General features: G+C 44.1%; 1 protein-coding gene across 1 annotated transcript in view; it reads right to left on the bottom strand.

Annotated features, from left to right (window-relative positions):
- The window catches only part of LOC141096506 (cilia- and flagella-associated protein 337-like), a 240,204-nt gene extending 233,814 nt beyond the window's left edge, over positions 1-6,390 (bottom strand). Inside the window, exon 1 of the mRNA XM_073583172.1 lies at positions 6,142-6,390. Within this exon, the coding sequence (XP_073439273.1) occupies positions 6,142-6,209 (68 nt within the window). The 5' untranslated portion in view covers positions 6,210-6,390. The remainder of the gene's footprint in view (positions 1-6,141) is intronic.
- Positions 6,391-16,244: the final 9,854 nt, after the last annotated feature.

Raw genomic sequence — 16,244 nt, 5'->3', positions numbered from 1 at the left:
CATAGTTATCCCTGCTCCCGGATTACTTCTGATAGTGAAGACTCAGGGGCCACGTGCCTTGCTGAACTCCTAAATCAGCCCTTATCTGTACCCCCCACACCCAGGGAAGTGGTAAGTTATATTGTATAAGAATACACAAACCAGACTAGCAAGGGAAGACATACAGAAATAAATGAAAATACCAATCATACACTCCAAAAAAGCAGAGTGGAACACTGGGAAGTAAAGGAAGGAAATCCAAATGGGAGAGGATGAGGAAAAATCATCAAGCAACAGTTTTCAGAACAACACTCCAAACGCCCCCGCAAACAACCAAATCTTCCAACTCCAGAACCAGGCAGTATAGCAGAGAGGAGTGGCCAACATTGAACAGCTGAGACAATCAAAGCAGGAAAGCTCCAGGAGCTCTCGAATTAACAGATTAACCCCTGAGAAGTATAGACTTGTTTGGTGGCCTACATAAATCATGGATTATTCTACTAGATCACACCGATACCAGCTGTAGTAGGTGATAAATCACTAGAGTTAAGGTCTCTGCCCCTACATCATGCATCATGCTTTTCTAAGTTGGATAAGTAATAACCTAGTGACATATTCGCTCTATACTGCCTATTTGGCAGATACAGTCATATGTAAAAGTTTGGGCACCCCTATTAATGTTAACCTTTTTTCTTTATAACAATTTTGGTTTTTGCAACAGGTATTTCAGTTTCATATATCTAATAACTGATGGACTCAGTTATATTTCTGGATTCAAATGAGGTTTATTGTACTAACAGAAAATGTGCAATCTGCATTTAAACAAAATTTGACCGGTGCAAAAGTATGGGCACCCTTATCATTTTCTTGATTTGAACACTCCTAACTACTTTTTACTGACTTCCTAAAGCACTAAATTGGTTTTGTAACCTCATTGAGCTTTGAACTTCATAGCCAGGTGTATCAAATCATGAGAAAAGGTATTTAAAGTGGCCACTTGCAAGTAGTTCTCCTATTTGATTCTCCTATGAAGAGTGGCATCATGGGCTCCTCAAAACAACTCTCAAATGATCTGAAAGCAAAGATTATTCAACATAGCTTTTCAGGGGAAGGATACAAAAAGTTGTCTCAGAGATTTAACCAGTCAGTTTCCACTGTGAGGAACATAGTAAGGAAATGGAAGAACACAGGTACAGTTCTTGTTAAGCCCAGAAGTGGCAGGCCAAGAAAAATATCAGAAAGGCAGAGAAGAAGAATGGTGAGAACAGTCAAGGACAATCCACAGACCACCTCCAAAGACCTGCAGCATCATCTTGCTGCAGATGGTGTCACTGTGCATCGGTCAACAATACAGCGCATGCATAACGCCTTTTTGTATGACCAAACAACTCAATCTTTGTTTCATCAGTTCACAGGACCTTCTTCCAAAATGTAACTGGCTTGTCCAAATGTGCTTTTGCATACCTTAGGCGACTCTGTTTGTGGCGTGCTTTCAGAAACGGCTTCTTTCGCATCACTCTCCCATACAGCTTCTCCTTGTGCAAAGTGCGCTGTATTGTTGACCGATGCACAGTGACACCATCTGCAGAAAGATGATGCTGCAGGTCTTTGGAGGTGGTCTGTGAATTGTCCTTGACTGTTCTCACCATTCTTCTTCTCTGCCTTTCTGATATTTTTCTTGGCCTGCCACTTCTGGGCTTAACAAGAACTGTACCTGTGTTCTTCCATTTCCTTACTATATTCCTCACAGTGGAAACTGACAGGTTAAATCTCTGAGACAACTTTTTGTATCCTTCCCCTGAAAAGCTCTGTTGAATAATCTTGGTTTTCAGATCATTTGAGAGTTGTTTTGAGAAGCCCATGATGCCACTCTTCATAGGAGAATCAAATAGGAGAACTACTTGCAAGTGGCCACTTTAAATACCTTTTCTCATGATTTGATACACCTGGCTATGAAGTTCAAAGCTCAATGAGGTTACAAAACCAATTTAGTGCTTCAGAAAGTCAGTAAAAAGTAGTTAGGAGTGTTCAAATCAAGAAAATGATAAGGGTGCCCATACTTTTGCACCGGTCAAATTTTGTTTAAATGCAGATTGCACATTTTCTGTTAGTACAATAAACCTCATTTGAATCCAGAAATATAACTGAGTCCATCAGTTATTAGATATATGAAACTGAAATAGCTGTTGCAAAAACCAAAATTGTTATAAAGAAAAAAGGTTAACATTAATAGGGGTGCCCAAACTTTTACATATGACTGTAGCTGTTCCTCCAGACTTTAATATAAACATATGTTTTCAATGGAGAAAATAAATAATTTGCTGCCAGATGCCTCTGGGAAGGATCAGATGAGAAGAAATTTGACATGCACAGTTCTTTTTTACCACTTCTTCTGCTGTCAGTTGAGAGTCAAGGACCTCATACAGCATGGCTTCCTCAGGGGAGACTCTGAGGGTGGCGATACGCGTGGGGTTTTCCCCCCTCCTCCTGTTACACCATGCGGGTATTTGGCCCCATTCCAGGACCTCTGCAGGACTCATTATTTTTATGGGTCTGCAACTTATAGGCAGTTTTTTGCATATCTATATGTTTCTTATTGTAGAGATATCTTAAGCCTCATTTCAAGAGGCTTTAGTGGCTTATATATTTTCTATTTGTACAAGCTCCATATAAGAATCTTGTTTTCTTTATTTCCATCTGTTTACATTTGGAGGTTTCATCGTTCCTCCAGAGGCACTATATTATATGGATTTCAATGTACCTTTACAGCCTATATCGGGAACAGCAGGCTTTTTATTGTGATGTATATTATCTGCTTGCTTTTTACCCCAATAATATAGGTCTGTGTATTTATGGTTGCTTGCAATGAGCCCACCTGACTGTTCTTTATGATATGAAAATTTCTTGCTCTTTGTATTTAATGCCTTGTCATGTTACATTATTATGTCCATTACATGGTGTATATAGATCCTATTTTATGCATATATTTGCATCTTTATGCATTATTATATTATGTGCCTTTGCCCAGCATATTGGAGGAGGTGAATATTAGGTTCTTATTTTTAGAACCTCTTTCTTTGGAGTGTCATTCATGGCGAATTTGTTTTGGCCTTTTTAATTGTTTTTAATTCAATTCTTGTCACTCATGTGTTTTTCCTTTTTGTATGCTAATAAAATTTACTATTTTCATATATTATGTTATACTTCTGATTCTGGGGTTGATCGCGTCCATTATACACACTTCTTTTTCTCCATTTTTTTTCCCCCATGCCAAAATACACGCACATCTCCACTCCGTACACCTCGTACACATGCGGCTCTGCTCCGTACACACACGGCTCCGCTCCGTACACCTCGTACACACACGGCTCTGCTCCGTACACCTCGTACACACATGGCTCTGCTCCGTCCACCTCGTACACACGTGGCTCCGCTTCATACACTTCATACACACACGGCTCCGCTCCGTACACACACGGCTCTGCTCCGTACATCTTGTACACACACGGCTCCGCTCACCTCGTACACACGTGGCTCCGCTCACCTCGTACACACGCGGCTCCGCTCCGTACACCTCGTACTCACATGGTTCCGCTCACCTCGTAAACACACGCGGCTCCGCTCCGTACACACACGGCTCCGTTTCATACACCTCGTATATACACGGCTCCGCTCACCTCATACACACGCGGCTCCGCTCCGTACACACACGGCTCCGCTCCGTACACCTCGTACTCACACGGCCCCGCTCACCTCGTACACACGCGGCTCCACTCCGTACACCTCGTACACACACGGCTCCGCTCCGTACACACACGGCTCCGTTTCATACACCTCGTATATACACGGCTCCGCTCACCTCATACACACGCGGCTCCGCTCCGTACACACACGGCTCCGCTCCGTACACCTCGTACTCACACGGCCCCGCTCACCTCGTACACACGCGGCTCCACTCCGTACACCTCGTACACACACGGCTCCGCTCCGTACACACATGGCTCCGCTCACCTCATATACACGTGGCTCCGCTCCGCACACCTCGTACACACAAAGCTCCACACACCTCGTACACACATGGCTCCGCTCACCTCATATACACGTGGCTCCGCTCCGCACACCTCGTACACACAAAGCTCCACACACCTCGTACACACACGGCTGTGCTACATCCACCCTGTAAACCCCTCCTGAGCCCTGACCTCACACATAAACTTACCCTCATCTAGCAGTGCACCATGACAACCAGGTCGGCAAAGTCCTGCATACACGAGGCTCCTGATTATGTGACCCCCCTGACTTCTCCCCTCCTGTGACCTCATTACAGATCCTGTGAGCAGCCATCGCGCCACTCACAGCAAGGAGCTGCATAGCCAATGAGCGGCTGCAGCTCTGCGATCTGGCCCCTAAACACTCCGGGCCCCGTCACAGCTGCAACCCCTGCGACCGTGGTAGTCCCGTCCCTGGCACCATGTCACACCCCCATAGCCTCCCCATGCCCACCCAAACAGCCCATACACATGAGAAGAAAAAAAAACACCACATACCTTGGTCCCATTCCCCGGCGCTCTGCTTCTCTCCCTGCCTCCGAGGCGCGGACTCTCCGAAGTACACAGCTCACCCGATGAAATGACATCATTGCGTCAGCTGTTTCACATGCTGATTGGTGGAGGAAGTGGCCGGAGGCCCCTTCTCCACCAAAGGAGTCAGCGGCGCAGCACAGAGCTGCATATGGAAACAGCCAGAGGGCCGGATGTGGCCCACGGGCTGCACTTCGCCCAGATCTGGCTTAGACCCTTGGGGTCAGCTGCTACTACCGGACGTGGCTCTGGAGTGGTACCTAGCAGCTACCTGCTGCACAAGCCTGACCTCACCAATAGAGGCTGAAGTGAACACCAAGGTAGCTGCTTATTCACGCCCCTCCAGGGTAGGTATGGTACGTGGCACAGTGGGTCCACAAACCACGTGCGCCACCTGCACTATGTAAGAATTTCAAATAAAGGAGTTTTCTGTGTGTTTATTTCAATTATAGGACTTTTTTACTACAGGGTTAGTAATGGATAGACGCCTTTTCCATTACTACCCCGTAGGTTTGATGTCAGCTGACATTACAAAGCTTATAGCAACTCCTCAAATGTAACCCCACTTGCCACTGCACCAGGGCAAGTGAGAAGAGCCGGGCAAAAAGCCAGAATTGGTGCATCTAATAGATGCACTTTTTCTGAGGCAGCTGCGGTCTGCTATTTTTAGGTTGGAGAGGGCCAGTATCCATGGCCCCTTCCCAGTCTGAGAATACCAGCCCCCTCATTTATGTTGGTTAGACCTGGTGCTAATGCCACAAACTGACAGACGGCAGCGAGCCACGCATCATGGGCCCACAAGCGACATGTGGCTCCCAAGGCCACAGGTTGGGCACCCTACTCTAGATAGATGCAGCTCTCAGAAGCTTTCCATATATATCACAACTTATGGCATATCCTGTCAGTATGACATAAATATAAGAGCTTAGCGCAATCCCTTTAAGGGAATTACAATGATTGCCATAATACTTGTCACACAGAATCTATAACCTTTTCAGTAAACCAAAATATTAGAAAACAGCCAAGACAGAAACAGCTGAATAGAATATTGTAATACATCTCACAGGAAAACAACTTGTTTTAGTTCTAGCTAATCTTTTGCCAATGAAATATTCCTCATAGCCGTATATTGTACAATCAAATATATAAAGTAGATGTATGAAATTCACAATTCAGTGTGTTACATGCTGATGACATTTATTACAATGCATAACCTCTGATACTATACAAAATATTTCAAACAGAAAATGTTGCTCTCTAAAAATTACAAAGCCCTACACATCCTGTTATCCTGTGACATTTCCCACCGTAATAGACATCACCAATTCTAATCTGTGAATTAAAATTCATGCATCTCATCACATTTATCAGGTAAATATTCTCACAGACCAAGGTGCATTATTCATTAGCCCATGAGACTACACTGTATCCAGGCTCAGCATCATTCCATTCCAACATGCGGCAACATTCCATTGCCATAGCAACAGTAAACAACCTCTACACACTGATAATTTCTCAGTACAGCTCCCCTACCCAAAAACACCAAATCCAAACTTCATTTCACAAGTTCAAGGTTTCTTACCTGTGGGCATTGTATGTCTCTAACCTGCCCAGGGCAGAGCTGGGTCTCAGCTTCATTTTCTGGTACATGGTTTCAAAGTCCAGTTGGAAACCACTTTGTCGTTCTAGTGCGTTTGCATTGATCGATAGAGGTCACTTAGCAGGGATGCTGCTCCCTGCCCCTCTCATCTGCCAGGGGAGGTACTGACAGAGTCAACTGTGAATTTGAAAGCCCCTCTAAGAGTGATCACTATAGCCTCCCCTCTCCTCCCTTGTGCTACTGTTCTTAGCTCTGTGTGTGTTTGCAGGTCAGGTGACTCCTAGCTTGATCCTGCCTCTAGAGAATAAAGTAGTTGGCTCAGGTTTCAGTGCTCAGTCTGGCAGGTTACCAGACAAATAAATAATAGTAGTAATACAGTAATCTGTCCTCAGCATAATCATAGCAATTTCAGAAAATGTTTACATTTAAAATATAGTCTTTATGTGTATTGTTACATGGCTTTTATACAATATTGTTACCACGTACGTGGCAATATATCTGAGCATATAGTGAGTTTTCTGTAGACTAGACACAAGTGACAGTACAGAAATGTGCTCTAAGTACTGCACTGAAGTCGGGCCGCCATCAGGGCATTACTGCCCTGACTGGCGTATGGGGCCCGGTGGGCAGAGGGGGCCCGCTTCAGGTCCCGACTCATCTGCTCACCAGGCCCTACCGGCAGGCTGAACCGGGCCCTAGGGGCAGTTCAACTCTATTGATGTGCGGGCCCAGGCCCGCACATCAATAGTTAACTGCCGCCAGCCTGGCAGCTGACATCAGCCACAGCGCCAACGTCGCCGGCAACTGACGTCATTGTCATTCACCGGCAAGTGCGCGCTTCAGCGCATTTTTATTTTTATTGAAAGCGGCAAGCCGCTGGCAGAATGGACACGGGGGCAGAATGTGAGTCACAGGGGGCAGAATGTGAGACACGGGGGGCAGAATGTGACAGTGAGACACAGGAGGGGGCAGAATGGACACGGGGCAGAATGTGAGACACGGAGCAGGAATGGACATGGGAGCAGAATGTGAGACACGGGGAAGAATGGTCATAGTGCAGAATCTGAGACATGGGGCAGAATGGACATTGGGGCAGAATGTGAGACACGGGGCAGAATGTGAGAAACGGGGCAGAATGGACATGGGGCAGAAACTGAGACACGAGGCAGAATGTGAGACACGGGGGCAGAATGGACACGGGGGGGCAGAATGTGACAGTGAGACACAGGAGGGGGCAGAATGGACACGGGGCAGAATGTGAGACACGGGGCAGAATGTGAGACACAGGATGGGGCAGAATGTGACAGTGAGACACAGGAGGGGGCAGAATGTGAGATACAGGAGGGGCCTGGATGCAAGACACAGGGGGCAGGATGGGAGACACATGGTGCAGGATCATGGGGAAGGATGGATACAATATAGACCGATGAGGCAGAGTCAGGAGATCATATGGGGGCAGAATGAATACTTATGAGGGCATGATGAGAGAACATATGGCTGGAGCCAGGAATGAGACACACTGGGGCCATGATGGGGGATATTATTACCATAGGGGATAATTAAGGGATATTATTACTGCAATGATGTATTTATTTAATTTTTTTGAGGATACTATTTTAAATGGGGGGGTCCTGTTACTGTGCAGAGCGACACTATGTCGCCATTATTTCTTCATGTGGTGCAGTGTAGAAACTGGAAAAAAAATTAAGTAATGTGTTCTGCAAGTGTAGCTCTAGATAACTGTGTTATTTCCTGCAGAGACGAGCCCTGGCTGGAAGACGTGATGGCGGTCTGTGCTAGATGAAAGATGAAAAGCGAAGCTGAAGGACTTCCCCTAGAGATGTCACTGGTGAATCAGTGTGTTACCTGTACACTGACACTATACACTATATACAGAGTGCCTGTGTACAATGTCACCAATGATCATTGTATTACCTTTACACTGGCACTATATACAGAGGTCCTGTGAATAATGTCAGCGGTGATCACTGTATTACCTGTACACTGACACTATATACAGAGCTCATGTGTATAATGTCACTGGTGATCACTGTATTACCTGTACACAGACACTGCATACTAAATACAGATCTCCTGTGTACAATGGCACTTATGATGATAGTATTGTTTTTTATTAATGTTCAGTATTGTAGTATTCAGTCACCATGTGGTGGCAATATGTGGTCTGGGCATGGTGTGGCTGTATTTGTTCCTTGTATGTGGTATTATTGGTCACCATGTGGTGGTAATATGGTGTCTGGTCATGGTGCGGTGGTATTTGTCCTTTTGGATGTGATATTATTGGTCATTTTTAAAAATTGAAAAATAAATAAAAAATATACCTAAATTGTATTGGATACTTTAACAAATGTTTAATAGGTTAGCGTAGAGTAGGGCCTGGCCAAAAGAGTCTACCTTGTTGTGGTGGCAGATTTAAAAAATCTTTTGGCCAAAACAAAAGCTGCTGGTTAAGTGTGTCATCTGGAGATGGGAACTGTTAATGTGTGATTGGTGAGAAGTGGAGTTTTTCCAAGAGAGAGTGGTGGGACTGTGGACAGTTTGAGGGGTGGAGCCTGGGCGGAGTCTCAAGGGGGCCCTGAAAATTTTGCCAGTATGGGGCCCCGAAATTCCTAGTGGCAGCTGTTATGAGCTCATTTTCTGCTCCACCAGTTGAGAGTTCTCCTTCCGGTCTCCCTCTGGTGGTGACAGGAGGTAGTGAGGTTGGTTTAATTGGTAGTGATCTGCCACCTGGTGAGGAGGATAACGATTGGATCTCTGGAGTATCAGACTGGATATAAGACAGCCGACGCCCTATCCTGGTGCTGGTGATTCAGTCTGCTTCTCAGGTCTTGGACTCAGCTCTGTTCCAGTCTTCTCAAGTTAAGTTTGTTTTTTGCTAATGTTCACACTTGCTCTTGTTGGTCAATTCAGTTTTTTGTGTGGTCAGCCAGCCTGGCTGGGCTGTGCTGAATTTCCACTCTTATTTATCTGTATTTGCCAATTTGCTCTTTTTTGTCCCTTATTAGATTGGCCTCTTTTGCTCTGTCTCAGAATATTTCAGAGTGCTGATATAGTGAGAGAAGTCTAATGACTTCAGGGTTAATTTTGCTATCAGATGTGTTGGACATTATTTTTGGTAGGGTGTTTGGCAGATTGCAGACAGTGTCTTTCCTTTCCTGTCCTTTCTAGTTAGTTTGGCCCCATCGTTTGCTCAGCCTAGTTTCCTGCCTTTGTAGGTGTTTTCATCTTGTTTCACCGTCAATACATGTAGGGGGCTGTCTTTCCTTTGGGGTCTGCTCTGGGGCAGTTAGTTTTCCTCTTTTCCTGCTTATTTAGCTCTCCGGTTGTGACGAGGCGTCTAGGACCAACGTAGGAATGCTCCACGACTGCTGCTAGTTGCGTGTTAGAATCAGGGATCTGCAGTCTGCATAGTTACCAATCTCTCTGGTTTTCTGAGACTTGGCTTGTGTTGTTTTTTTTTTCCTCGTTGACCCATTCATAACAGAATCACCAGCCATACCGCAGATTCTAGGGTACTCAAAAGCAGGGAAAAAAAAGTTTCAGAATTTTTTTTTTATATGCATTTTTTCCTCTTTTTCTCTAGGGCCGCAGGAGGATTTTTTCCTTAATGGAGATAAAGCAATTGTCTGATCATGTGGTGCAGCTCGCTGCTGAAGTGCAGGGTATTTCCACCTATGTCGCTCAATCACTTGCTGTTTAACCCAAAATCCCTACTCCTGATGTGTTTTCTGGGGATCGGTCTAAATTTTTGAATTTTAAGAATAATTGTTAATTATTTCTTGCCTTGAAGCCTAACTCATCGGGAAGCTCTGCGCAGCAGGTTAAAATTGTCATCTCCTTGCTGCGCGGCGATCCCCAGGATTGGGCGTTTTCTCTGACACCTGAAAATCCTATTCTGACTAATGTGGATGTATTTTTTCAGGCCTTGGCGTTGTTGTATGATGAACCTAATTCCGTTGATCAAGCTGAGAGAACCCTGTTGGCATTAATCCAGGGTCAGGATCCTGCAGAGTTATATTGTCAAAAATTCCAAAAGTGGGCAGTCCTTACTTCATGGAATGTTAGAGTTTATTGGCAGCCCTCTTTCGGAAAGGTTAATCAGAGACCGTAAAAGATGTTATGGTGGGATTTCCTGTTCCCTCTGGTCTTGATGGCTCTATGTCATTAGCCATTCAAGTTGATCGGTGTTTACGTGAACGTAAAACTACACGGGAGGCGCTGCCACCTTTTGAACAAATGTCAGAACCTATGCAATGTGATGGGGTTTTGTCTAGGGCACAACGTCAGGAGATCAGAAGGCGTAATAAGCTGTGTTTTCTGTGGAGACACCTCTCATACTATTTCTGTCTGCCCTAAACGAGAGAAGCGTTTTGCACACACATTTGCTGTGAGCAGTGTACAACCTAAGTTCCTTTTGGCAATTACTCTGATCTGCTCCTTGTCCGCGTTTTCCACTAAGGCTTTTGTGGATTCAGGAGCAGCTCTGAATCTTATGGATTTGGACTTTGCTAAACGTTGCGGTTTGTCCATGACACCTCTGCAGACGCCTATTCCTTTGAGGGGTATTGATGCCACTCCTTTGGCGGAGAATAAACCTCAGTTTTGGACCCAGGTGATAATGCCAGTTGCCCCAGACCACCAAGAAAATTGTAAATTTTTATTGCTGAATAATTTGCATGATACTATTGTTCTGGGGTTCCCCTGGTTGCAAACTCATAACCCAGTTTTGGATTGGAGATCTGTGTCTGTGGTGAGTTGGGGTTGTCAGTGTGTTCTTAGGGACGCTCCTGTGTTCTCCACCTCTCCTCAGTCTCATGATATTCCTGATTATCTGGTTGATTTCTCTGATGTATTTAGTGAGAGTAAGTCTGCGTCTTTGCCCCCTCATAGGCGTTAAGACTGTGCAATTGAGTTGATGCCTGGGTGTAAATTTCCCAAGGGTCGGCTTTTCAACTTATCTGTACCCGAACATGATGCTATGTGATCCTATATTAAGGAGTCGTTGGAGAAGGGTCATATTAGACCATCCTCGTCACCTTTAGGCTCTGGTTTTTTTTTGTGGCCAACAAAGATGGTTCATTAAGACCGTGTATTGATTATCATTCCCTTAACAAGATGACTGTTAAATATCAGTACCCGTTACTTCTGATGTCTGATTTATTCTCCAGAGTTAAGAGTGCCTGCTGGTTTACTAAGCTTGACCTCAGGGGGGCGTATAATCTTATTCGCATCAAGCATGGGGATGAATGGAAGACGGCGTTTAATACTCTGGAGGGACATTTTGAGTATCTGGTGATGCCTTTTGGGCTCTCTAATGCCCCTTCTGTCTTCCAGTCCTTTATGAATGATATTTTACGAGACTTTGTGGATATGTTTTTGATCATCTATCTGGATATTTTGATCTTTTCTAGTGATTGGGATTCCCATGTGGAACATGTCCGGACTGTGTTCTGGATTTTGAGGGAGAATTCCCTGTTTGTTAAGGGATCGAAATGTCTCTTTGGTGTACAGAGGATTTCATTTTTGGGATTTATCTTATCTCCTTCGACTATTGAAATGGACCCGGCCAAGGTACAGGCCATTTATGATTGGGTCCAGCCTACTTCTTTGAAGGCTCTTCAGAAGTTTTTGGGTTTTGCTAATTTCTATCGTAAATTTATAGGTAATTTTTCTAGTGTTGTCAAACCACTGACTGATCTGACCAAGAAGGGAGCTGATGTGCTGAATTGGTCTCCTGAGGCTGTCTCAGCATTTCAGGAGCTTAAGCGGAGATTTACTTCAGCTCCAGTTTTACGGCAACCTGATGTCTCACTTCCATTTCAAGTGGAGGTAGACGCTTCTGAGATTGGTGCAGGAGCTGTTTTGTCCCAAAAAGACCCTGTGACTTCTAAGATGAATCCCTGTGCCTTCTTTTCTCGAAAGTTCTCTCCATCTGAATGCAACTATGACGTGGGGAATCGGGAATTGTTGGTCATGAAATGGGCATTTGAGGAGTGGAGACATTAGTTGGAGGGAGCTAGACATCAATTTGTGGTCCTCACCGATCACAAGAATCTGACTTATCTGGAGTCGGCCAAACGCTTGAATCCTAGACAGGCTAGATGGACCTTGTTTTTCACGCATTTTAATTTTGTGGTCTCTTTTCTTCCGGGCACTAAGAATGTTAAGGCAGACACCCTTTCTAGGAGTTTCTTTGCGGATTCTCTTAATGTGACCGAGCCTACTACTATCCTAGGTGAGGGGGTAGTTCTTTCTGCCATTTTGCCCAATTTGAGACGCGCCCTGGAGGAATGTCAGGAGGATAAACCTGAGCGTTGCCCTATGGGAAGATTGTATGTTCCTGACCAGTGGAGAAAGAGAGTGATGTGTGCCCAAGAGGCCATGGACCCATATCTCAATGGATTTTATTTCTGATCTTCCTGTCTCTCAGAGAATGACTGTTATCTGGGTAATTTGTGATAGATTTTCGAAGATGGTCCATCTTGTACCACTCCCAAAGTTTCCATCTTCCGCTGAGTTGGTACCCTTGTTTTTACAACAGGTGGTTCGGTTACACAGGATTCCTGAGAACATTGTGTCCGATAGAGGGGTCCAGTTTGTTTCCAGATTTTGGAAAGCCTTTTTGTTCCAATCTGGGAATTCAGTTATCCTTCTCCTCCGTGTTTCATCCCCAGACCAATGGGCAGACTGAGAGAACAAACCAGACCCTGGAGTCTTATTTAAGATGTTTTATATCTGCTGATCAAGATGATTGGGTTTCATTTTTGCCCTTGGCCGAATTTGCGCTGAACAATAGAGCTAGTTCTGCCAATTTGATGTCACCCTTTTTCTGTAATTTTGGGTTTCATCCTCTATTCTATTCAGGGCAAGTGGAATCTTCGTCCTGCCCAGGTGTGGACACGGTGGTTGTGAGAATGCAGCAGATATGGGACCAAGTGGTGGATAAATTGTCACTCTCTCAGGAAAAGGCCCAGCGTTTTTCCAACCGGCATAGGACCATTGGTCCCCGGTTTAAAGTGGGTGATATGGTTTGGTTGTCGTCTAAGAATATTCCTATGAAGGTTGCATCTCCAAAATTTAAGCCAAGATTTATTGGACCTTATAAGATTTTGGAGATTCTTAATCCTGTCTTTTCGATTGGCTCTTCCAGTTACGTTCAAAATCCATAACGTATTTCACAAATCACTGTTGAAGAGGTTTGTTGAGCCAGTGGTTCCTGTGGCGGCACCTCCTGACCCTGTATTGGTTAAAGGCAATGTGGAATATGAGGTAGAGAAAATATTGGATTCTCGTTTGGTTATTGGTTACTTTTGGTCCCTTTAAAAACAGGGTGGCACATGTTAAGGAGCTGAAACTCCTAAACCCTTCAACCAATTTTAATGTGGATACCCTCAAATGAAAGCTGAAAGTCTGAACTTCAACTGCATCTGAATTGTTTTGTTTAAAATTAATTGTGGTAATGTCTAGAACCAAAATTGGAAAAATGTTGTCTCTGTCCAAATATATATGGACCTAACTGTATACTGTATAGGGAGGCTGTGTGGGGCTCATGCCTTATATAGGGAGGCTGTGTGAGGCTCATGCCGCATATGTAGCAGGCTGTGTGAGGCTCATACTGTATATAAGGGGCTGTGTGGGGGTTTAAAGATATATAGGGGGGTGTCAGCATACTTAATTGTGCTCAATATTAAGTGATACAATTAATATTAATACATTAATATTGAGAATTAATTTCAAGCTATTGATTCGGCCCTCCACAACAGTCATGGTCTGTCATGTGGCCCCTCAGGAAAACTGATTACCCACCCCTGCTGTAGAGTGTAATTATGGAGTTCAAAGTATAAATGAATGTGCAGCAAGCTCTCACACTCCCTCCAGTGGCCACTCCAGGCAGCGAGCATATTATCAGTACTAACTGTATTATAGACACATAGGCTGTTTATTAGTTTATTATTATTTAAAAAGGTGAGAACTTCTGCCCATTTTATTAATCGTACCAGTATGAGGCGTTATCGTGAGGGCCATATCAGTTATTATTTTGAGTAGTTTAAGACCCCGTGTATCGCAGCCAATTTTCCTTTTTGTGTTTTTATTTTTCCCCCCACTTCTTCAAAAAGCCATTTTTTCCTTCTTCCATTGGCATAGCCATATGAGGGCTTGGGTTTTTTTTTTTGCAGGATGAATTGTAAATTTGAATGAAACCATCCATTTCTTCCATGTAATGTATTTAAAAAGAGGCAAAAAATTCTGTGATGGGTGATGAAATGGAGGGAATAAAAACCCCCACCATTATTTTTTTAGGTTTTGTTTTTACTGTGTTCGACATTGTCCGGGCATTGTGATTCTCCAGATCAGTAGAATTACGACAATAACAAACTTGTGTAGTTTTAATAGATTAGTGGCTAAAATCTGGACTCTTTGTGTTGATGTTGTGTCGGCATTTGGAGACCAGTAGATTTTTCTTGTTTTGATGGAGCTGGGCGAGAGCTTGTTCTCTGGAGGCAAACCCTTAGTTTTAGCCGACGTTCACACGGTCAGTATTTGATCAGTGTTTTACCTCTGTATCTGTAAGCCAAAACCAGGAGTGGGTGATAACTACAGAAGTGGTGACGTGTTTCTATTATACTTTTCCTCTGATTGTTCCTCTCCTGGTTTTGGCTTACAAATACTTATGTAAAATACTGACCAAATACTGAACATGTGAACGTGGCTTTGGAGAGATATCATTTTTGGGTACATACATTTTGATCACTTTTTCATGCTTTTTTGGGGGGTAGTGCAATGACCAAAAAATAGCAATTGTAGTGATTAGGTTTTTTTTGTTATGGAGTTTACCGCATTGAGTAATCTTAGATTTTGATAGATCAGACTCAGGCCTCATTCAGACGTCAGTTTTTTGACGTATGGGAAAATCGGACCGAGTTTAATCAGTTTTTCATTGAGAGAAAAGAAAAAACTTCCTTCACCTTCTCTTATCTTTCAGTCAGTAAAAAATAGATAGTACAGTGATGTCATCCGAGTGCTGTCCAATTTTCCACGGACTCATAGACTTTCATTGCCGAGTTTGATCCAGACATGCCTCCGTGATACTGCAAGGACCAAGCGGTCCGTAAAAAATCACTGTCATGTGAACAGTTACAGACTGTTATGTGAAATACAGGGCTAGCACTCGTACATGAAAAATTGACGTGTGAACAAGCCCTTATCAAGTTTGTTTTAAATCTTTTTTTTAAATAATGTATTTTTTGCTTTATCCTTAATTCAGCCTAGGGACTTGAACTTTACTATATTCTGCAATACTGTGGTGTTACAGTACCAGCGTTGAACTACCATTTTCATAGCTGGTACTGTACACTGTAACACCACAGTATTGCAGAATATAGTGAAATTACTGATCTCTCCTATAAGGTCCAGCCACAGGCCACGAGCCGGGCTTCATGGGAGCACCAAGATGGAGGTGATGGGGACCTTCAGTAGGCAGGTAGGACATTGGCAACCATTTTAGTAGAGACTGACAGAGGCATTTAGATTATTAAAAAAGCAGTGATTCATGCAAGTTCTGTTTGCTGCTGTTAGTGGGCTGAGCTCCTTTTCCCATTCTGTAGACCTGCACACAACAGAGAATGAACCGGTGCATCCAGTTTTGGGAAAGGAATAAAGCACCACTCCAGTGTTTATTTTTTTCAGTGCTGGAGTTGCTCTTTAGATGTACAGTAAGTCCTCTGCCCTCGCTCTTATACTCACTTTCAGGAAGCTTCACCTTTTACCGACGTTGCTCCGGTTCCGCAGTGCTATCTTGTGCCAACAACTTCTGTCTGGCCGGAAGTCCAAAGTTGCGCCACATGAGATCAATGCCAGTCTATGACAGCCAGAACGAGGCTCTCATAGAGGTGTAATGAAAAGTGACCTCCGGCGCGCTCCATAAAGCACTGGAGCTGCTGGCATGTCACTTTTCGCAGGAGGCCAACGGGAGCGATACTAGGAGAGGATGAAGGCAGTAGCAGGTGAGAATGAGGCAGGGGAGTTACATTAGTTGTTTTTTCAGAGGGCCATGGACATGAAAA

The sequence above is a fragment of the Dendrobates tinctorius genome, unplaced genomic scaffold (assembly GCF_039654945.1).
Source record: "Dendrobates tinctorius isolate UK_male_01 unplaced genomic scaffold, ASM3965494v1 ptg000075l, whole genome shotgun sequence".
NCBI lineage: Eukaryota > Metazoa > Chordata > Amphibia > Anura > Dendrobatidae > Dendrobates > Dendrobates tinctorius.
The sequence above is the reverse complement of the archived record's forward strand: the minus strand, read 5'-3'. Positions and strand labels throughout refer to the sequence as shown.